General features: G+C 46.9%; 1 protein-coding gene across 4 annotated transcripts in view; it reads left to right on the forward strand.

Moving 5' to 3' along the window:
• vps41 (VPS41 subunit of HOPS complex) overlaps positions 1-22186 on the forward strand; it is a 297897-nt gene that overhangs the window by 117052 nt on the left and 158659 nt on the right. For all 4 annotated transcript variants that reach the window (XM_070890345.1, XM_070890351.1, XM_070890353.1 and 1 more), the window contains one exon: positions 11304-11366. In XM_070890345.1, coding sequence (XP_070746446.1) covers positions 11304-11366 — 63 coding nt within the window. The remainder of the gene's footprint in view (positions 1-11303; positions 11367-22186) is intronic.

The raw sequence follows: 22186 nt of genomic DNA on the forward strand, positions 1-22186 counted from the left end.
CAGCACACGCCTGGCACCCGGTGTATCCAGGATTCTGCCGAGTATCCAGTTCACTACCGGGTCCTGCTGAAGCTGCAGCAGGATAAGTTACAGGAGTACACGAGAAGGGCACAAATTATCGAGGCCCAGACGTTTATCCACATTGTCGGTCACTGGCTTGTCCTGATTCATTACACACCTCTAGATCCAGTGCTGTGTCATTCCTTGTTGGACATGGAGCATACTGATTAAGGTAAAAATCTGAATGCATTACAACAATCCTTACTCATTTTGATCCAAAAATCTGTCTTAACCCTATGTGCTTTAGAATAATTCTAGTCTCCCATATTACAACTCCACTACTACTACAAACCTCTCAAAATTGCCTATAAATATCATCCTTAATTTCTTTTGCAACTTTCCCCCCCCCCCCCCCCCCCAAAACGTATTGCATTGGAAGAAACATTTTCATGTGAAGAATTATGTGAACCACAAGTGGTGATTGAAGTTAAATAAATTGTAGCATTCATAACAGGTAATGCTAATCTCTTAAGAATACAAAAGGGTGTGAGGAGAAAGCAGGAAAATGGGACTGTAAATTCAGGCCCTGATTAACGCTGAGTTTTAGTGCAGGCAAAAAAGGCCAAATGACTTGATGTACAGAAATCTCTCTGCTTTATTGAGTGGTCTACGAATTACTCCCAATATGCTAACAGATTCCTTATTATTTCTTAAGACAGACTCTGAGCACCAATAAAACTTCCTGTAGTATAATTGTGCCTTGAATTCCAACGGTCAACATGTAACTTTTTCCCCCCTTTATCACTCCTTTATATTTTATTGCAGGAAATATTTAGTTCCCAGTCTTTCCCGGCTGAAGTCAAGTCTCTGTAAAGGCCCTCCATTCTAATTACTGCTTCTAGTTCCCTGACTTTATTTCTAATGCTTTGCACATTCCCATTTAACACTGCAGTTCTCAGCCATTCATACCCCTCGGTACCCTTTTCCCTTGTGCTGTTCCAACTGAATGTTATTGATGATCCTGATGGAATTCAAGGTTTGGCCAGGTCAGTAGTGATTCTGCTTTCTTGCTCCTTCCTTATCTTGTAGACAATTCTTTCAGCAACAGGGTTGCAAAGGCAGTGATTCACACACACATTTTTGTTTCATTGATCAGCTCAGGTACAAACTGAACATCCAGACTTTGGTGCCTCCTTCATCTCAACACCTAGATTACAAACACCTTGGGCTGCAGCACAAGACTCTGATTGCCTGATGCAATTCTTGATGCTTACAGTTGCACTCCATATTGTTCATTGTATCTGTGTTAGTAGTGTAACAAGCCATAAAGTGAAGAATGCTGCTTTCAATCTATCAATGCACATGTACAATTTTTGAAAAGAGTACGATGACATTAATCTTCAAAATTTTGTGACATTTCTGGACAACTAGTGTTCACCAGTGTAATATCATCTTATGTTTCCATGTAAATTTTACGTCATTAGCATTCTCTTCCCACAGACACACTGAGCAAAAGCTCAGATCTTAAACCCAAGCTCAAACACAATTATATACATTTTGAGACAAATTAACCTTGGACATATTACCAGGCAAAATGAGTTTTTATTACAATACTAACGTTTTTTTCTTGTCTGTCTGCCATGGTACTTAACCTTTAAGCAGTTTGTTCTGCTATGCTGTTCACTCTAATATTCAACATTTAGCTAAAGGCTTGCATTTTCCTAATTTCCTAAAGTTTTCGTCTGGAAAGAACTTGCATTTATATGGCACCTTTCACGACCGCAGGATGTCTAAAAGCGTTTTACAGCTAATGACATACTTTTGCAGTGTAGAGAAACACAGCAGCCAATTTGGGCACAGCAAGGTCCCACAAACAACGAGATAAATAACCATAGAATCTGTTTTAATTACGTTATTTGAGGGATAAATGTTGGTCAGGAGAATTCCCCTGCCTCTCTTCGCATAGCGCCATGGGAACTTTTATATACATGTGAGAGGACCGGTGGGGCCTCAGTTTAACATCTCAGTTTAACATTCGACTAAAAAGTGATAACCATGAGCAATTTGAATTAAGTAAATTTCAAAATTGCCGTTTACAGCGTCTTAAATGTTCAATTTATTTCGGGCAGAAACAAAGGGCCCAAGTTTTGGGCTGCGCCTAGGATGGCGCAGCCCCGACCTGGACGGCCGTTTTTCGCGCCCGAAAATGCGCCTAAAAAATACCTGCAGATTCTCCGGCTCCCTGCAGGTCGTTTGGAGCTGGGCGCGGCGCAGCACGAGCTGTGGGGGGCGGAGCCAGGTCCCTGTGCTGAAATCAGTGCCAGGACCTTTGCACAGGCGCGCTACAGTGGGCGCGCATGTGCAGTAGCTCCAGGCGCCCGAAACTGTGTGGGACGGGCCCGAAGCACGCAGCCCCTAGCCCTGGCCCAATGGGCTCACTGGGGCTGCGAGGATCAGGCTGCACCTCCCTCGTCCAGCTCCTGCTCTGGCTCCAGCTGGCTCTCTCAAACCCCCCACCCCCCCAGCTCCCGCTCCCCTGCTCCGCTCCCCACCCAGCTCCCGCTCTGCGCCCCCCCTCCCCAACTCCCGCTCCGCTCCCCCCCCCCCCCCGGACACCCCCCAGTTCCCGCTTCGCTCCCCCCCCCCCCCCCCCCGGAACCTCCAGCTCCCGCTCCGATTCCCCCTCCTCTCCTCTCACCCCCCCCTCCTATCACCCCCCGCCCCGTCCCCTGCTCTCCTCTCACCCCCCCCCCCAGCTCCCGATCCGCTCTCTTTCCCCCCCCCCCCCCCCCCCCCCAAGCTCCCGCGTCCCCCCGGCCACCCACCTTTAACTCCTTCGGCGGGGGCCCGCCTGCTCGGCATCTTGCTGGGGGTGGGTCCCGCCTGAAGTCTTGGGCCCGGCTTCTTCACGTCAGCCGAGCCCGTTCAACCTCCACCTCCTCTCCTCTCCTCTCCTCTCCTCTCCTCTCCTCTCCTCTCCTCTCTCCTCTCCTCTCCTCTCCTCTCCTCTCCTCTCCTCTCCTCTCCTCTCCTCTCTCCTCTCCTCTCTCCTCTCCTCTCCTCTCCCTCCGTCTCCTCTCCCTCTCCCCTCCCCCTACACCTCTCTTCTCTCCCCCTCCCTCTTCTCTCCCCCTCCCTCCCTCCCTCCCTCCCTCTCCCCCTTCTTCCCTCCCTCTCCCCCTTCCTCCCTCCCTCCTTCCCTCCCTCCCTCCCTCTCCTCTTCCCCCCCCCCTCTCCTCTCCCTCCCCTCTCTCCTCTCCCTCCCCTCTCTCCTCTCTCCCCCCCTCTCTCCTCTGCCCCCCTCTCCTCTTCCCCCCCCTCTCCTCTCCCCCCCCACCCCCCCTCTCCTCTACCCCCCCTCCCCTCCCTCCCTTACTGTCAGAAACACATAGACACTGACAGACAGAGAGAGAGAGACACTGACAGACAGAGAGAGAGAGAGAGACACACACTGTGGGGGGTGGTGGGGGGGGGGGGGGGCATCCTAGCACGCTGTTGGAGGGCTCCCAGTGCTGCAGTCGGTGAGTAGAATTTTTTTTATTTATTGATTTTTACATTTTTAAAAAATTTTTTAATTAATTATTTTTGATTGATTTGTTGCTTGATTTATTGATGTATTTATCATTTATTATTGATGATGGCTCTTTATTTGTAAAACTGAAGTGTTGAATGTTTGTAAACTTCCCTTTTAAACCCCCCCCCCCCCCCCCCATCTATCTTCCCTACACCTGATTTTGTAAGTGTAGGCAAGGTTTTTCTGAGCGTACAAAGTTAGTTTGGAGTAAGTTTTCACTGCCTAAACTTTCAAAACTGGCGTAAGTGGCCGGACATGCCACCTTTTGGGAAAAAAAAAATCGGTTTCAAACTGAAACTGTTTTAACTGACTAGAACTGGAGCAAACTAAATGCCGAGAATTGCAATTTCTAAGATACTCCATTCTAAACCAGTTGCTCCAAAAAACAGATGCAACTCAGGCCAAAACTTGGGCCCAGTGATGCTTTTTTTTTCTGCTCTAAATGTATTTTGTATTCAATCTGATACACTCCCAAGAAAAACAAAAAACAATTCTTTCATCAATTAAGTTCAGTCTTTGTTAATTTACATCATGCTCTGCAAGTCACAGCATGGATTCATTAGCACAATGCTAAATCAGCCTGGAATGTGCTATTTCTTCAATGATTTTGGTTGCTACACACACTTAACATCAGCTTTTGAGTCAAAGCTGCTTTTGAGACTTTAAATGTGCTTTAGGCAATAGCATCTTATTAAAAGTGGTGCTTACCTGCCATAAAGTCTGTCAAATATTAATAGTGACCCTGTTCTACACTGAATACCAGTGGTCAGCATCTGATCCCTGCAATTTGGTATCTGAAACCATATCCCAAGATTATAAACTGATTGAAGCTTAGAATTAATGGGAAAGAGAAGCACAAACACTGCTTGATGGCATTTTTATATAAAGTATTTATTGATCAATAAAGGATGGAATCTGTCCCAGTAATAAGGATTGAGGGAAATTCACCAGTGTGATACCATCTTGTGTTTACATGGTAGTTTTGCATCATTAGGAATTTAGATGAGGTGTCCCAAAGCTGGGTTATTCTCTCACTCATGCTGCAACAACAACCACTTGTATTTATTTAGCACCTTTAAAGTAGTGAAACATCCCAAGGCGCTTCACAGGAGTATTATGAGACAAAAAATTTGACGACAAGCCACATATGGAGAAATTAGGGCAGGTGACCAAAAGCTTGGTCAAAGAGGTAGGTTTTAAGGAGCGCCTTGAAGGAGGAAAGCGAGGCGCAGAGGTTTAGGCAGGGAGTGCTCCTGCTATAAGCAGTGGGGACTGTACTTCCAATAGTGCAGTGCTCCTTTAGCACTGCACTGCTGTGTCAACCGAGATTATGTACTCGCCCCATGACATTCTGACTCACCGGTAAGAGCACTACCACTGAGCCAGGTCAGACAGATGACCAATTTCATCACTTGTGCATGCCCTAGACCAGAGGTTCTCAACCTTTTTGATTCTGAGGCCCCCCTCCCGTATTTAAAAAAATAAAAAATACCAAGGACTCCCTGCAATACAACACAAGTATTTTATCTGTATAAAAATTATCTATACAATTATGCAACAACAACAACTTGTATTTATATAGCTCCTTTATCGTGGTGAAACGTTCCAAGGCGCTACACAGGAATATTGAGAGACAAAAAATTTGACACTGAGCCACAAGGAGAAATTAGGGAGGTAGATGTTAAGGAGCGCCTTGAAGGAGGAAAGAGAGGCGGAGCGGTTTAGGCAGGAAATTCCAGAGCTTAGGGCCTAGGTAACCGTAGGCACGGCCACCAATGGTTGAACGATTATAATCAGGGATGCTCGAGGGCAGAATTGGAGGAATGCAGACATCTCTGGGGGTTGAGAGGCTGGAGGAGATTACACAGATAGGGAGGGGCGAGGCCATGGAGGGATTTGAAAATAAGGATGAAAATTTTGAAATCGAGGCATTGCTTAACCGGGACCCAATGGAGGTCAGCGAGCACAGGGCTGATGGGTGAGTGGGACTTGGTGCAAGTTAGGACACAGGCAGCCGAGTTTTCTATAACCTCCAGTTTACGTAGGGTAGAATGTGGGAGGCCAGCCAGGAGTGCTTTGGAATAGTCAAGTCTAGAGGTAACAAAGGCATGGATGAAGGCTTCAGCAGCAGATGAGCTGAGGCAAGGGCGAAAACGGGCGATGTTACGGAGGTGGAACTAGGCTGTCTTAATTATGCTGTGGATATGTGGTCGAAAGCTCATTTCAGGGTCAAATATGACACCAAGGTTACGAACAGTCTGGTTCAGCCTCACCGAGATTGGGGAGAGGGATGGAGTCAGGTGCTCGGGAACCAAGTTTGTGCGGTGACCGAAAACAATGGCTTTGGTCTTCCCAATATTTAATTGGAGAACATTTCTGCTCATCCAGAACTGGATGTCGGACAAGCAGTCTGACAATTTAGAGACCGTGGCGGGGTCAAGCGAAGTGGTAGTGAGGTAGAGCTGGGTGTCATCAGCGTAAATGTGGAAACTGACGCTGTGTTTTCAGACGATGTCGCCAAGGGGCAACATGTAGATGAGAAATAGGAGGGGGCCAAGGATATATCCTTGAGGGACACCCGAGGTAATGATGCGGGATGAGGGAAGAGAAACTATTGCAAGTGATTTTCTGGTTATGATTAGCTAGATAAGAATGGAACCAGGCGAGTGCAGTCCCACCTAGCTTGACGACAGTGGAGAGGCATTGGAGAAGGTTAGAGTGGTCAACCGCGTCAAAGGCTGCAGACAGGTCAAGGAAGAATCATTTCCCTATGTCACAGTCACAAAGGATGTTACTTATGACTTTGATGAGAGCCGTTTGGGTACTGTGGCAAGTGCGGAAACCGGATTTGAGGGATTCAAATTTGGAATTGCGGAAAGATGGGCACGGATTTGGGAGGCAACACCACGTTCAAGGACTTTGGAGAGGAAAGGGAGGCTGGAGATGGGGCAGTAGTTTGCAAGGATGGAGGGGTCGAGGGTTGGATTTTTGAGGAGAGGTGATGACGGCAGATTTGAGGGAGAGGGGGACAGTACCTGAGGAGAGCGAACCGTTAACAATGTCAGCTAACATGGGAGCCGGAAAAGGAAGTTGGGTGGCCAGCAATTTGGTGGGAATAGGATCAAGGGAACAGGAAGTGGGTCTCATGGCCAGGATGAGCTCGGAAAGGTCCTGAGGGGAGGTTGCCGAGAAACTGCGGAAGATGTGAGATCAGGGCTATGGCGGGGGGATTCCTTCGAGGAAGTTTTGCCCAGTGGGCTAGGGGAAGGAAGGGCAGAGGCAGCTGAACATATATTTATTATTATTGTTTTACTTACTTAATGTAAAACTTGTTGTTGATGCCGAGCAACAATTCTGTCAAGATGAGGAGGTATCTTTGACAAAAATAAGTAAAAAGTTGGGAATCATTTAGCAAAAAGTAAAAAAAAATGCATGCAGAGACCGAGTCCAAAAGGGGAAATGGTTAACCAAAAAGCAGGGAAATGATGAACCAAAACACGTAGAAATTAGTAAAAGGAGGGAGGGGAAGATGGCGGGGGGAATGGTTAACCCAGAGTTAAAAATAATTTTCAGAGTGTGAAGTGGGAAATGGTTAACCAAGTGTCTTCCTGAAAAAATGTGCTGACTTCTGCGGGAATTACCTTGGTTAATGATTTCCCATTCTGCATTTCCCCCAATTTGTACAATCGTGGTTGGATGCATTTTGCTCCAGAGTTCCGAATCCGCTTTCCTGCGGGAGTGGCTCGTTGGAAAGCACGGGTGCTTCTGCGTGCTATTTGGCGGCACTGGCCCCAATCGAGCAAGAGAAGAGGGTGAAAGGGCGACTCCACTGTCGGGCTAGGTGTGCCAACCCCGGTGTTCCATTAATTACTTCGGCGCAGAACCTCAGAGCTCCTCCAGGTCAACGGTAGACAAAAAGGCTTGCTGAGCTGGGGAGGTAGTACCAAGCTTGTGCTGCTGCGCCCTGGCCAGATGGAGTGACTACAGTAAAATGGAAGACGACTTTCCGAATGATAAATCTGCGGGCCTGCGACCGACCATCTTGGGGGCTTTGGGGTAGCCAGAGAAAAGGGCGCACCCAATGATACCAGAACTAATCCAGTTGGCTGCCGGGAAACCTATCGAGGCGGACCTGTTAAAACTGCGGGGAGCAAGGTTGCCATCTGCGGGTGCACCAGTCACCTTGCCTCGGTGATTGATTTTCAGTTCACCAGTCGGCGCTTCGGTCAAACGTGTTTTGTTCCGGAGTTCCGCATTTGATTTGGCAGACCCCTTGAAACCTTTTCGGAGACCCCGGTTGAGAACACCTGCCCTAGGCCTTTTCCCGATGAGTGGGTTAGTTTTGCCCCTCCTCCTGCTTCATTTCTATCAGTTTCCTTTCTCTTACACCCATCAGCGCCACCACCTGCTCCATAAAACCGCAGGCCTGTCTTGCAGGGAGAGAAAGATGCAGAGAAGGACGGCCAAACCCAGTATCTTGTAGTTTGAAACAGGTACATTATGCATGGTCTTGATCAATAGCAGCAGTGTTTCCCATGTAGCTCTGTGCCTTCCTTATCTGCCCTCTAAACCTCACTGGATGTGAGCAGCAAATAATAATTTATAAGAGTAGTGTGTAGCAGGAGAGTCCGGAAGCAAGGAGCATCATGGAAAATGGAATCCATTCCCGTATCTCTTTTTCCTTTCTTTAAAAGAAAAAATGAAGAACCTGCAATTATATCGTACTTTTCATATCCTCAGGAAATCCCAAAGTACTTCACAGCCAATGAATGTCGTGTATGCAAATGTAGCAGTCAGAAAGCACACATCGAGGGCCTGCAGCAAATGAAATGGTCGTGTTGGTTGAGGGAGTTATGTCAGAAAGGAAAAACGCTGCTCATCTTCAGATAGTACCATGGGGATTTTTATATCCATTTGAACAGGAAAACAAGGCCTCGGTTGATCGTCTTATCTTAAAAAAGACGACACCTCTGACAATGCAGCACTTAGCAGCAGACCGACGTGTCAAACTAGGTTAAGTGTTCAAGTTCGTATTGAGGCTTGAACCCACAATCATTTGAGTCAGAGGTGAGATTACTACTACCAAGCCATGCCTACACTCAAGATCTGATCATCTCATGGTCAAGGTACTTTTCTTTACTTTCCCATTTTTGTGTGTCCCAGAAATCCGTGGTCAGATGTGCAGTTAGCAACCTGCTCCCTGGCCCCGCCAATGCTGCTCCAGAAATGGTCAGCAAGAGATGTCTGAGAGCAGGCCAGGATGGCATTTATCTGATTTGTTCTGTATATTCCTGTCAAATTCGTGAGCTTTTGGCTAACATGCAGAGACCAGTGTGGTAGACTCAGTATTTACTGAGGTGTACGAAAGCATGGGCCTTACGCTAAACATCAGTAAGACAAAGGTCCTCCACCAGCCTGTCCTCGCCGCACAGCACGGCGCGGCCCTGGACAACGTGGACCCACTTCCCTTATCTCGGGAGCTGCCTATCAACAAGTGCAGGCATTGATGACGAGATCCATCACCGCCTCCAGTGTGCCAATGCAGCCTTCGGCCGCCTGAGGAAACGTGTGTTCGAAGATAGGGCTGTAGTAATACCCGCCTTCTTTTATGGCTCAGAAACATGGACCGTGTACAGTAAACACCTCAAGTCGCTGGAGAAATACCACCAATGATGTCTCTGTAAGATCCAACAAATCCCCTGGGAGGACAAACGCACCAATGCCGACCAGGCCAACATCCCCAGCATTGAAGCACTGACCACACTTGATCAGCTCCGCTGGGCAGGCCACATAGTTCGCATGCCAGGCACGAGACTCCCAAAGGCAAGCGCTCTACTCAGAACACCTTCACGGCAAGCAAGTCAAAGGTGGGCAGCGGAAATGTTACAAGGACATGCTCAAAGCCTCTCTGATAAAGTGCAACATCCCCACTGACATCTGGGAGTCCCTGGCCAAAGACCGCCCTAAGTGGAGGAAATACATCTGGGAGGGCGCTGAGCTCCTCGAGTCTCGTCGCCAAGAGCATGCCGAAATCAAGCGCAGGCAGCGGAAAGAGCATGCGGCAAACCAGTCCCACCCACCCCTTCCCTCAATGACTATCTGTCCCACCTGTGACAGAGACTGTAGTTCTCGTATTGGACAGCCATCTAAGAACTCACGTTAAGAGTGGAAGCAAGTCTTCCTCGATTCCGAGGGGCTGCATATGATGATGATGAGATTCAGTAAAATACATCTTTCCCAACTCAATTTCAGGATTCTGTTGTTGACTGGTATTGTAGCTCATTGGGCTTTGTACATTGGAGCACCTTTTAATAGATTTGCCCAATTGCTTTTGAGGGGTTGGGGAGAAATTTTTGATACCGGTCCCCTGAACTATCTTGAGTCTATGGGCTCTATTTTTGCCACCATTGGGCACTGGTTTTTTTGTTGTCCTCTGATTTTTTTTTGAGTAATCGTGAATTTGCAACTTTCCTCAAAGTTTGTATGCCGGCGGTGACTGTCAGCGCTGGATGTTTTTGAATGCCAGATTTTTTGCCGCCAATCTGATTGAAAACTGGATTTCGTGCTGATTTTGGCCCTTTTTGGCCATTTAAGCGATTTTCCCCAACATCGTTTTTTTTTAAGGACGGCACAGCAGCCCTTAAGTACTGTTCAGAAAAACCCTACGTTAACTTAAGAAAATCGGTGCTTGGGTCTGTATCGGAGCTGTTTCTTTACAGTTTAGTCTTGCTCATAAAGATAGTTTATAATCATGTTAAAGTACGTTCCTTTTTCAATTCTTTACATTAAAGATGACTTGTTTTGGTGTTGGCCCTCTGTTCCCGGTCCCGCTGCAATCCCGACCGAAATCACCCTGCTCCCGATTCCGCTGCAATCCCATACCAAATGCCCCCCGCCGCTCCCCTGCCGCTGTAAGCCCTGACCATGGAACTTCAACTCGCAGGGGAAGCTTCAACCCTCAGTGTGTGTCTCATTACTCTGGCAACCTCCCTCAGTGTGTCTCTCGTTACCCTGGCAACCTCAGCTTTTGACGCAGACTTGAAGCTGCTCCCCAGATTTAACTTTGGGTACCGCAGCACCAAAATTAAATTTAACTTTGGAGAAAGTTGCAACTTTTTTTTTGCCGTAATTGGGCGCAAAAAAAAAAAATCAGTCGTTAATCCTCTTGGGCGCCAAAAATCGGCAAAGAGGAAAATTGAGCCCCGTATCTCTCCCAGAAAATGGGATGGAGGGGTTGGGGGGAGAAAGGTAGATATATGGGGATGAGTCGTCAAGCTTTTAGGATTGATTAAGTGAGAAAAAATTGATGTACATTGGTTTTCACCATTTATTAATCTGAGCATTTGTAGAACTGCTCCTGAAGGAGGCCTAGAATTGAAAGGTTTGTGCCCAGTCCATCAGGAGATGTACTGATGGACCTTCCATTGAATTAATCGCTGAAAGCACTTTGGTTATTCAAATTAACAGAGAATGCTGGAAATACACTAACTCCATCAGCAGCTGTAAAGAGAGAATATAGGTTAATGTTTTCTGTAGATCCAGCGTCAGAAGAGTCCTGTCAAAGGATTGCATCCCAATACGTTAACTTATCTTTAAAGATATTGACTCACCGAAGCTGTACATTTTCTACTTTTATTTTAGTTTTCCAGCAATTGTAGTTTTTATTTTTCTTAGTACAGACTTCTTGTGAAATTCTCTCTGTGACACTGCTGTTTTTTTTGCCAATCAGGTCCAGGTGGTTGGCCTATACACCAGAGAAGGATTTCATGAAAATTTTGACTGTCCTATAAAAGTAAGTGTACTTTTTTTTTAACCTTCACTTATATAACAGACTGCTATTGTGTTGAAGCAAAGACATCAAGAAAAACATTTAGGCTGTAGAGAAGGTATGGAAAGGCAATAAGGATGAGCTCTGATGTAAATGCATTGAGCTGTGAAGATAGACTTCTTGCCTTGGGTTTGGATTCAAGAACATAGGAACTTAAGAATTAAGGGCAGGAGTAGGCCAGACGGCCCTTCGATCCTGCTCCACCATTCAATAAGATCATGGCTGACCTTCGACCTCAACTCCATTTTCCCACCTGATCCCCATATCCCTCAATTCCCCTAGAGTTCAAAAATGTATCTCTCACCTTTGAATATACCCAGTGACTCAGCAGGCTGCAGACCAGCTTTTCAATGGAAGATTTTGCTCATAAGCAAAATTTTGAATGGGCTGCGCAGCCATTAAAGGGACCATGTACCCAAAAATAAATTAGGGTGACATTGGGTGGCAACGGTCTAGGCTGGCTGGCTGACGGGCAGCAGCAACGGAAGAATGACAGTGGTGGGAGTAGAAATGCTGGCAACCAGAGAGAGGACAGCAGGTTCTAGCTCAACGGAGCCACTGCCACTCTCCCAGGGTGATGCCTCAGCAATCCTAGCAATCTGCTGGAGCACAAATTTCTGCTGCGACACCCTGAAAGCCCCTTTTGACCTTCGTAAACCCAGCGACCATGGCAGTAGTCTGAGGCTGCAAGCTGAGACTGCAGGAGAGCAGACTGCGCTTCTGTGTCAACTGTGGCTCAGTGGGTAGCACTCTCTCCTCAGAGTCAGATGGTTGTGTCTTCAAGTCCCACTAAGACACTCCAGTGCTGAGGGAACACTGCACTGTCGGAGGTGCCGTCTTTCGGAGGAGACGTTAAACCGAGGCCCCGCCTGCGCTCTCAAGTGAATGTAAAAGATACCATGGCACTATTTTGAAGAAGAGCATGGGAATTCTCCCCAGTGTTTTGGCCAATATTTATCCCTGAATCAGCATAACAAAAAAATAGATTTATGGTCATTATCACATTATTGTTTGTGGGAGCTTGCTTGTGCGCAAATTGGCTGCTGCGTTTCCTACATTACAACAGTGACTACACTCCAAAAGTACTTGATCAGTTGTAAAGCTGAGATGTCCGGTGGTCGAGAAAGGCGCTTTATAAATCCAAGTCTTTGGATTTAGTAAATCTGGAATAAAAAGCTAGTATCTGTAATGGTGACCATGAAACTATCGGATTGTCGTAAAAAACAATCTGGTTCACTAATGTCCTTCAGATAAGGAAATCTGCCATCCTTACCTGGTCTGGCCTATATGTGTCTTCAGACCCACAGCAGTTTGGTTGACTCTTAACTGCCCTCTGAAATGGCCTAGCAAGCCACTCAGTTGTAACAAACCGCTATGAGAAATAATAATAATAAAAGCGGACGGACGACCCGGCATCGACCTCGGCACCAGCTTCGGACACAACAACGGTGCATCCAGCTCAGTGTATCCTGCAAAGTCCTCCTCACCAACATCTGGGGACTTGTCCCAAAATTGGGAGAGCTGTCTCTCAGACTAGTCAATTATCAGCCTGACATAGTCATACTCACAGAATCATACCTTTCAGCCAATATCCCAGATTCCTCCATCACCATTCCTAGATATGTCCTGTCCCACCGGCAGGACAGACCCACTAGGGGTAGTGGCACAGTGGTATACAGTCAGGAGGCAGTGGCCGTGGGAGTCCTCAACATTGACTCGGGACCCCATAAAGCCTCATGGCTTCAGGTCAAGCATGGGCTAGGAAACCATCTTCTGATTACCACCTACCGCCCTCCCTCAGCTGATGAATCACAACTCCTCCATGTTGAACACCACTTGGAAGAAGCACTGAGGGCACAGAATGTACTCTGCATGGGGGAGTTCAATGTCCCATCACCAAGAGTGGCTCGGTAGTACCACCATTGACTAAGCTGGCCGAGTCCTGAAGGACTGGGCCTGCAGCAGGTGATTAGAGAAACAACACAAGGGAAAAACCTATTTGACCTCGTTCTCACCAATCTACCTGTCACAGATGCATCTGACCATGACCACATTGATAGCAGTGACTACTGCACAGTCATTGTGGAGACGAAGTCCCGTCTTTATCGTGTTGTGTGGCACTACCACTGTGCTAAATGGGATAGATTCAGAACGGATCTAGCTGCTCAAAACTGGGCATCCATGAGGCGCTGTGGGCCATCAGCAGTAGCAGAATTGTATTCCACCACTATCTGTAACCTTATGGCCCGGCATATCCCTCACTCTACCATTACCATCAAGCCAGGGTACCAACCCTGGTTCAATGAGGAGTGCAGAAGAGCATGCCAGGAGCAGCACCATAGAATCATAGAAATTTACAGCACAGAAGGCGGCCATTTTGGCCCATCATGTTCGCGCCAGCCGATCAAGAGCTTTCCAGCTTAATCCCACTTTCCAGCTCTTGATCCGTAGCCATGTAGGTTACAGCACTTTAAGTGCACATCCAAGTATTTTTTAAATGTGGTGAGGGTTTCTGCCTCTACCACCCTTTCAGGCAGTGAGTTCCAGACCCCCATTACCCTCTGGGTGAAGAAATTTCCCCTCTAAACCTCCCCCCACAATTACTTTAAATCTATGTCCCCTGGTTGTTGACCCCTTTGCCAAGGGAACCAGGTCCTTCCTATCCACTCTATCCAGGCCCCTCATAATTTTATATAGCTCAATCAGGTCTCCCCTTTGCCTCCCCTGTTTCAAAGAAAACAGACCCAGCATCTCCAATTTTTCCTCATAGCAAAAATTCTCCAGTCCAGGCAACATTCTTGTAAATCTTCTCTGCACCCTTTCCAGTGCAATCACAGGGTTACCTAACCTGGGGAAGCTGCAACACAGGACTATACATGCATGCTAAAAAGCGGAAGCAGCATGCCATAGACAGGGCTAAGCGATCCCGTAATCAACGGATCAGATCAAAGCTCTGCAGTCCTGCCACATCCAATCGTGAATGGTGGTGAACCATTAAACAACTACCTGGAGGAGGAGACTCCATGAATATCCCCATCCTCAATAATGGCAGAGCCTAGCATGTGACAAGGCTGAAGCGTTTGCAACCATCTTGAGCCAGAAGTGCCAAGTGGATGTTCCATATCGGCCTCCTTCTGAGGTCCCCACCATCACAGAAGCCAGTCTTCAGCCAATTTGATTCACTCCACGTGATATCTAGAAACGGCTGAGCGCACTGAATACTACAAAGGCCCCAATAACATCCCGGCTGTCGTGTTGAAGACTTGTGTTCCATAACTAGCCGCACCTCTAACAACACTCCAGCATCAATCCGACAATGTGGAAAACTGCCCAGGTATATCCTGTCCACAAAGAGCAGGCCACTGGTGAGAGCGACTGCCCTTGACATCAAGGCAGCATTTGACCGAGTGGCATCAAGAAGCCCGAGTAAAACTGAGGACAATGGGAATCGGGGAAAACTCTCCACTGGCTGGAGTCATACCTAGCACAAAGGAAGATGATTGTGGTGATTGGAGGTCATTCATCACAGCCCCAGGATATCGCTGCAGCAGTTCCTCAGGGCAGTATCCTAAACCCAACCATCTTCAGCTGCTTCATCAATGACTTTCCCCTCCATCATAAGGCCAGAAGTGGGGATGTTCCCTGATGACAGCAGAGTGTTCAGTGCCATTCGCAACTCCTCTGAAGATGAAGCAGTCTGTGCCATCTACAAGGCACAAGTCAGGAGTGTGATGGAATACTCTCCACTTGTCTGGATGAGTGTAGATCCAACAACACTCAAGCAGCTCGACACCATCCAGGACAAAGTAGCCCACTTGATTGGCATCCCATCCACCACCTTAAATATTCACTCCCTCCACCACCGGCACACCGTGGCTGCAGTGTGTACCATCTATAAGATGCACTGCAACAACTCACCAAGGCTTCTTCGGCAGCACCTCCCAAACCCATGGCCTCTACCACCTAGAAGGACAAGGACAGCAGGCGCATCGGAACACCTTCATCTCGCACATCATCCTGACTTGGAAATATATCGCCATTCCTTCATCATCGCTGGGTCAAAATCTTGGAGCTCCCTCCTTAAAAGCACTATGGGAGTACCTTCACCACACTGACTGCAGCGGTTCAAGAAAGCGGCTCACCACCATCTTCTCCAGGGCATTTTGGGATGGGCAATAAATGCGTGCCTTGCCAGCGATGCCCACATCCCATGAATGAATTTTTTTTTTTTTTAAAGAACTTGTGTGCAAACTCTCCCTCCGGGGAGCTGCCACCCAAGCTATCCTTTTCCCCTAGGCTGGCTGCAGCCCACTCGTGCCCCGTGCCTCACCATGTGCAGATCCCACCTTTGTGCTACCTCTAAAGTCTGCGCTGTACCATTTTCTGAGCTGGTGCCTGCGAGTGTCAGATGCAGTGCTGATGTGTCGTCTTCAACTCCTCCTTCAGTCTCTTCCTCAAGTTCAGGGACAGGCTGGCCAAGTTGCAATTGCAGCGTATCTGAAAGCAGAAAGGCACAAGGGTCAGGTTGTGCTGACGGGAGGGGGAAAGCAAGATATCCATGCATACACCATCAGCAACTTGTAAATGAGAAGAGATTGTGGGATGAGAGAAGTAGGATTAGGAATGAGCATACCATCATCAGCAATGCTTTCAACTCCGCTCACCGCGGACTCGGTCACAGCCCCTCCAATAATTTGGAACACTGATTCCTCCAGGTCAGTTAGGTTCTGAACCCTCGCCTGGCCGCGTCCCGTCAGCTGTTGCTCTCTGCGATTATGAGCCACCTTTGCCTGCAAGAGAAAGGGAAGTGTGTCAGTCAGTGTGGTGCAATGTGTTTGGGTGATGTGCCTTCCATGGTTGAATAGCGTGTGCAAGGTGTGAAATGTCGGTGAGAGTATAGCAGCAGTGACATGTGTGTGAGGGTGAAGTGAAGCTGTGATTGTGAGGTATGAGTGGTGATAGCTAGAGATTGTTGGTAGCTGAGTGTGGTGCAAAGAGCAGTGTATGAGGCTTGTGGTGCAGATGGTATATGACATTTGCTGAAGCTGCCACTCACCTTGACCAGCCGTGTGAGGTCATTAAACATTTGGCGGTACTGGATCCGTCGCAAGATGGTTTGAGCTATTGATTTTTTTCCCGATCCCTCCTCTGTTCAACCTTGAAGGCCTCTTGCCCCCATGTGGGTATAGGACGTCCCATCATCGTTGGGCCCCTAGGACCAAAGCCTCCAGTGCCGCATCTGAAAAACGTTTTGCCCTTTCTCTTCGAGTGTTGCGCCATGCCTTGCTTTACCTGATCATGAAGTGCTTTTAAGAGAACATAAGAATTAGGAGCAGGAGTAGGCCATTCGGTCCTTCGAGCCTGCTCTGCCATTCAATGAGATCATGGCTGATCTTCTACCTCAACTCCTCTTTCCTGCTCTATCCCCATATCCCTTGATTCCCTTAATATCCAAAAATCTATCGATCTCTGTCTTGAATATACTTAAAGACTGAGCCCGGACAGCTGCTTGGGGTAGAAAATTCCAAAGATTCATCGCCCTCTGAATGAAGAAGTTTCTCCTCATCTCAGTTCTAAATGGCCGACCCCTTATCCTGAGACTGTGACCCCTGGTTCTGGACTCCCCAGCCAGGGGAAACATCCTCCCTGCATCTCCCCGTCAAGCCCTGTAAGAATTTTGTATGTTTCAATGAGATCACCTCTCATTCTTCTAAACTCTAGAGAATATAGCCTAGAATACTCAATCTCTCCTCATTGGATAATCCCCCCATCCCAGGAGTCAGTCTGGTAAACCTTCATTGCACTCCCTCTATGGCAAATATAACCTTCCTTAGGTAAGGGGACCAAAACACAATACTCCAGGTGTGGTCTCACCAGGGTCTTATATAATTGCAGCAAGACGTCTTTACTCTTGTACTCAAATCCTCTTGTAATAAAGACCAAAATACCATTTGCTTTCTTAATTGCTTGCTGTACCTGCATGTTAACTTTCAATGATTCTTGTACAAGGACACCCAGGTCCCTCTGAACACCAACATTTCCCAATCTCTCACCATTTAAAAATAATCTGCTTTTCTATTTTTCCTGCCAATGTGGTTAACTTCATATTTCTCCACATTATATTCCATTTGCCATGTCCTTGCCCAATCACTTAGCCTGTCTATATCCCCTTGAAGCCTCTTTGCATCCTCCTCACAACTTACATTCCCAACAAGTGTTGTACCATCAGCAAACTTGGATACATTACACTCGTTCCCTTCATCTAAGTCATTAATATGAATTGTAAATAGCTGAGGCCCAAGCACTGATCCTTGTGACACCCCACTAGTTACAGCCTGCCAACCTGAAAATGACCTATTTATCCCTACTCTCTGTTTTCTGTCCATTAACCAATCCTCTATGCATGCTAATATAGTACCCCCAACCCCATGAGCCCTTATCTTGCATAACAATGTTTTATATGGCACCTTATCGAATGCCTTTTGGAAATCGATATATTAAATCCACTGTTTTCTCTTTATCTACTCTGCTAGTTCCATCCTCAAAAAAAGCTAAGTTTGTCAAACACGATTTCCTTTTCATAAAACCGCGTTAACTCGGCCGAATCATATTATAGGGGTAGAAATTTCAATGTCCTGGGCCCGTACGAAATTTCTACGGACCCGGGAAGGCATCGGAAAAGCTGGTTTTCAGCGTGCAATGTGCATGTGCTGAAAACCGGCTTTTCCGATCTGTTAAGCTGGAACTTGATAGATCGTAGACATCTCTGGAGCGAGGACAGTTGTACGGGTAAGAGTGCCGGATTTACGCACATCTTGCCCGGCAAATGTCCTCAAAAATCTTGCGCCTGAAAAAGAAGGCGCATAACCTACTTTTACAGGCGTAAAAGTTTAAAAACCTATTAAAAAAACATGATTAAAATAAAAATGTTAAAAACATATTTATGTTAAAACTCTGCCCACTCAGGTAATGTTATTTTAAACCCTAACCTGAACGTTTAAAAAAAAAAATGGACAATTTTTTTTCTTTAAAAAACATGTATAATAACTCTAATTTCTATTAGTGTATTGTGAGAGTTGTTTTTTTAAATGTTTTATGTAGTGTTTGTGCATTTTGGGGTTTTTCTCATTCATTGTAATAGGAGATTCGTAACTTATGAATCTCCTATTACAATGAATGAGAAAATACTTACCTGTGATTGGATGTCCAGGCCCACGTGACTCCTGCACACATTCCTACGAGCACACGCTGCGACGCGCAGGGAGAAGGGAGTCTGTGGATCGGGATGTTGAGTGGGCGCAGCAGCTTCAGGTAAGTGCGCATTTTATGTCTTATTTAGTGCTTTGCCCGCAGGATGTCCTCGAGAGGTATTTCTGCCCCATTATTTTCTATTGCCCTATTCCACTTCCTTAATAATGCATTCCAGCATTTTCCAGATGACTGATGTCCATCTAACTGGCCTGTAGTTACCTGTTTTCTCTCTTCCCTCCTTTCTTGAATAGCGGTATTACATTTGCTACCTTCCAGTCTGGTGGGACCATAGAATCTAGGGAATTTTGGAAGATCACAACCAATGCATCCACTATCTCTGCAGCCACCTCTTTTAAAACCCGAGGATGTAAGCCATCAGGTCCAGGGGATTTGTCGGCTTTTTGTCCTGTGTGCTGGATTTCGGCTTTGATGATTTGGGGCAGTAAAGTTTGCGCCCGGGAACAGTTTGCATTTCAGTCATCAAAATTGGGCAGCTGGGCCCTGAGTCTGGGACAAGCGCTAAGGGAGGCGTTAGCATGGGAAAATCCCGAGCTAAAGAGCCGGCCTGGGAGCACTACGAAATACACCGGGGGAGAAAAAATAACCTCACAAACACTTCCAATACATAGCCTACGCCACTACAACATAAATCGCAAAAAAAATTAAAAGAAAAAACAATCACACTTACCTTAGGATGGCATTACTTGTCTCTCTGCAGTTGGTATAGATTGGACTGCCCGTTTTCCCAGGCAGTCACTGCAGAGCACGCTAAGTGTCGCAACCAGGGGCTTTGCACACCGGCACAGCACCTCCGGGCGGTGCCGCAAAACCAGCCCCGAAAACCCCCACGGGGCACTAGAGACTGAGTGGCCACCCAGAAGACCTCATTGCCGCCCCTCTGGGGCGAAAAATGAAACACAAAGGAACAGAAAATCCACCCCCATTTGTTTCTCAAGTACTTTCTCTCTACTGATATTAATTACTTTAAGTTTGTGACTGATCAGCCCCTTGGCTCCCCACTATTTTTAGTGTGGTTTTTGTTTCTTCTACTGTGAAGACAGATGCAAAATATTTGTTTAAAGTCTCTGCCATTTCCTTTTTCCCCATTATTATTTCCCCTGTCTCAGCCTCTAAGGTCCCAATGCTTACTTTTAAGAACATAAGAAATAGAAGCAGGAATAGGCCATTTAGCCCCTCGAGCCTGCAATTCAGTAAGACCATGGCTGATCTGATGTTGACCTCAACTCCACTTTCCTGCACTCTTCCCCATAACCCTTGACTCCTCTCTAGTTCAAAAATCTGTATCTCTACCTTAAATATATTCAATGACCCAGCCTTCACAGCTCCCTGGGGTTGAGAATTCCAAAAGATTCACGACCCTCTGAGAGAAGAATTCCTCCTTGTCTCCATTTTAAATAGGCGACCCCTTATTCTGAAACTATGCCCCCTAGTTCTAGATTCCCCCACGAGGGAAACATCCTCTCTGCATCCACTCTGTCAAGCCCCCTCAGAATCTTATATGTTTCAATAAGATCACCTCTCATTCTTCTAAACTCCAATGAGTAGAGGCCCAACCTGCTCAACCTTTCTTCATAAGACAATCCCTTCATCTCAGGAATCAACCGAGTAAACCTTCTCTGAACTGTTTCCAATGCAAGTATATCCCTTCTTAAATAAGACCAAAACTGTATGCAGTACTCCAGATGTGGTCTCACCAATACCCTGTACAATTTGAAGCAGTGCTTCTCTTCTTTTATACTCCATCCCCCTTGCAATAAAGGGCAACATTTGCCTTCCTAATTACTTTCTGTACATGCATCTAACTTTTTGTGTTTCATGTACAAGGACCCCCAGATCCCTCTGTACTGCAGCATTTTACAGTCTCCATTTAGATAATTTGCTTTTTTATTCTTCCTATCAAAATGGATAACGTCACATTTTCCCACATTATACTCCATCCGCCAAATTTTTGCCCACTCACTTAACCTATCTATATCCCTTTGCAGATTCTTTGTGTCCTCCTCATAACTTGCTTTCCTAGCTATCTTTGTATCATCAGCAGATTTAGCTACAGTATACTCGATCCCTTCATCCAAGTCATTAATATAGATTGTAAATAATTGAGGCCCCAGCACTGATCCCTTGGTACCCCACTAGTTACAGTTTGCCAACCTGAAAATGACCGATTTATCCCGACTCTCCCTTTTCTGTTAGTTAGCCAATCCTCTATCCATGCTAATATATTATCCCCAACCCCGTGAGCTGTTGTGCAGCAACCTTTTATGTGGCACCTTATCGAATGCCTTCTGGAAATCCAAATACAGTACATCTACTGGTTCCCCTGTATCTATCCCGCTCTTTACATCCTCAAATTTGTCAAACACGATTTCCATTTTATAAAACCATGCTGACTCTGATTGTATTATGATTTTCCAAATGCCCTGCTTACTACTTCCTTTAATAATGGACTCCAGCATTTTCCCAATGACAGATGTTAGCTAACTGGTCTATAGGGCTCAAGTTCCGGACCCCCGCTAGAACAGCGCCCATTGGAGAGGCCTGCCTAATTTGTAGAACAGAAATTGCGCCGAATACTTACCTCGCGATTCTCTGATATCTGTAGGCCTGTTTCCAGCTCGGCGTGGCGCAGCAGGAGCTGCTGGGGGCAGAGCTACAGCCCTGCGCCAAAAACAGTGCAGCTGCGTGTGTGCGCAGTAGCTCCTGGCCCTCCCAGCATGTCCTGTCTCCGGGCGACGACCCTATCCCTGGCTGAAGGGATGTCACCCCATCCCGGGCTGAGTGGCCTGACAGCCCTTTCCTCTTCCGCGGCAGCCCGCCCAGCATCTCCTGGGGGCAGGCCCCGCCCGAACTCCTCAGCGGCGGGGCCCGCCCGCCAGGAACCTTGCTGGGGGCGGGCCCCACCCGAAGTCCTGGGCGGCAGTCCGGCATCTGCTGGGAGCGTGCCCCACCCGAAGTGGCATCCTTGTCGGCGGTGGGGCCCGCCCGAAGTCCTGGGCGGCGGTCTGGCATCTGCTGGTGGCGGGCCCCACCCGAAGTCCTCGGCGTCCTCATTGGTGGCAGGGCCCGCCTGACCGGCATCTCCAACAGGCTGTTGGAGGGCTCCCGGTGCTGCAGTAGGTGAATAGGAACTTTTAATTTTTTATTTATTGATTGATTTTTTTATTATTTTTTTAATTTTTAATGTTTTCATTTTTTTTGATTGATTTATTGATCATTTATTATTGATGATGGCTCTTTATTTGTAAAAGTGAAGTGTTTAATGCTTGTAAACTTATCTTTTCCCCTCCCCCCGCCCCTCTCTCGCTCCCTGCGCCTAATTTATAAAGTGTACGCAAGGTTTTTCTGAGCGTACAAAAATCTACACTTACTCCATTCTAAGTTAGTTTGGAGTAAGTTTTCGCTGCCTAAACTTGCAAAACAGGCGTAAGTGGCTGGTAACGCCCCTTTTGAAAAAAGACTTCTAAAACGAAACTGTTCTAACTCACTAGAATTGGAGCAAACTAAATGCCGAG

The sequence above is a fragment of the Pristiophorus japonicus genome, chromosome 1, assembly GCF_044704955.1.
Source record: "Pristiophorus japonicus isolate sPriJap1 chromosome 1, sPriJap1.hap1, whole genome shotgun sequence".
Taxonomy (NCBI): Eukaryota; Metazoa; Chordata; class Chondrichthyes; family Pristiophoridae; genus Pristiophorus; species Pristiophorus japonicus.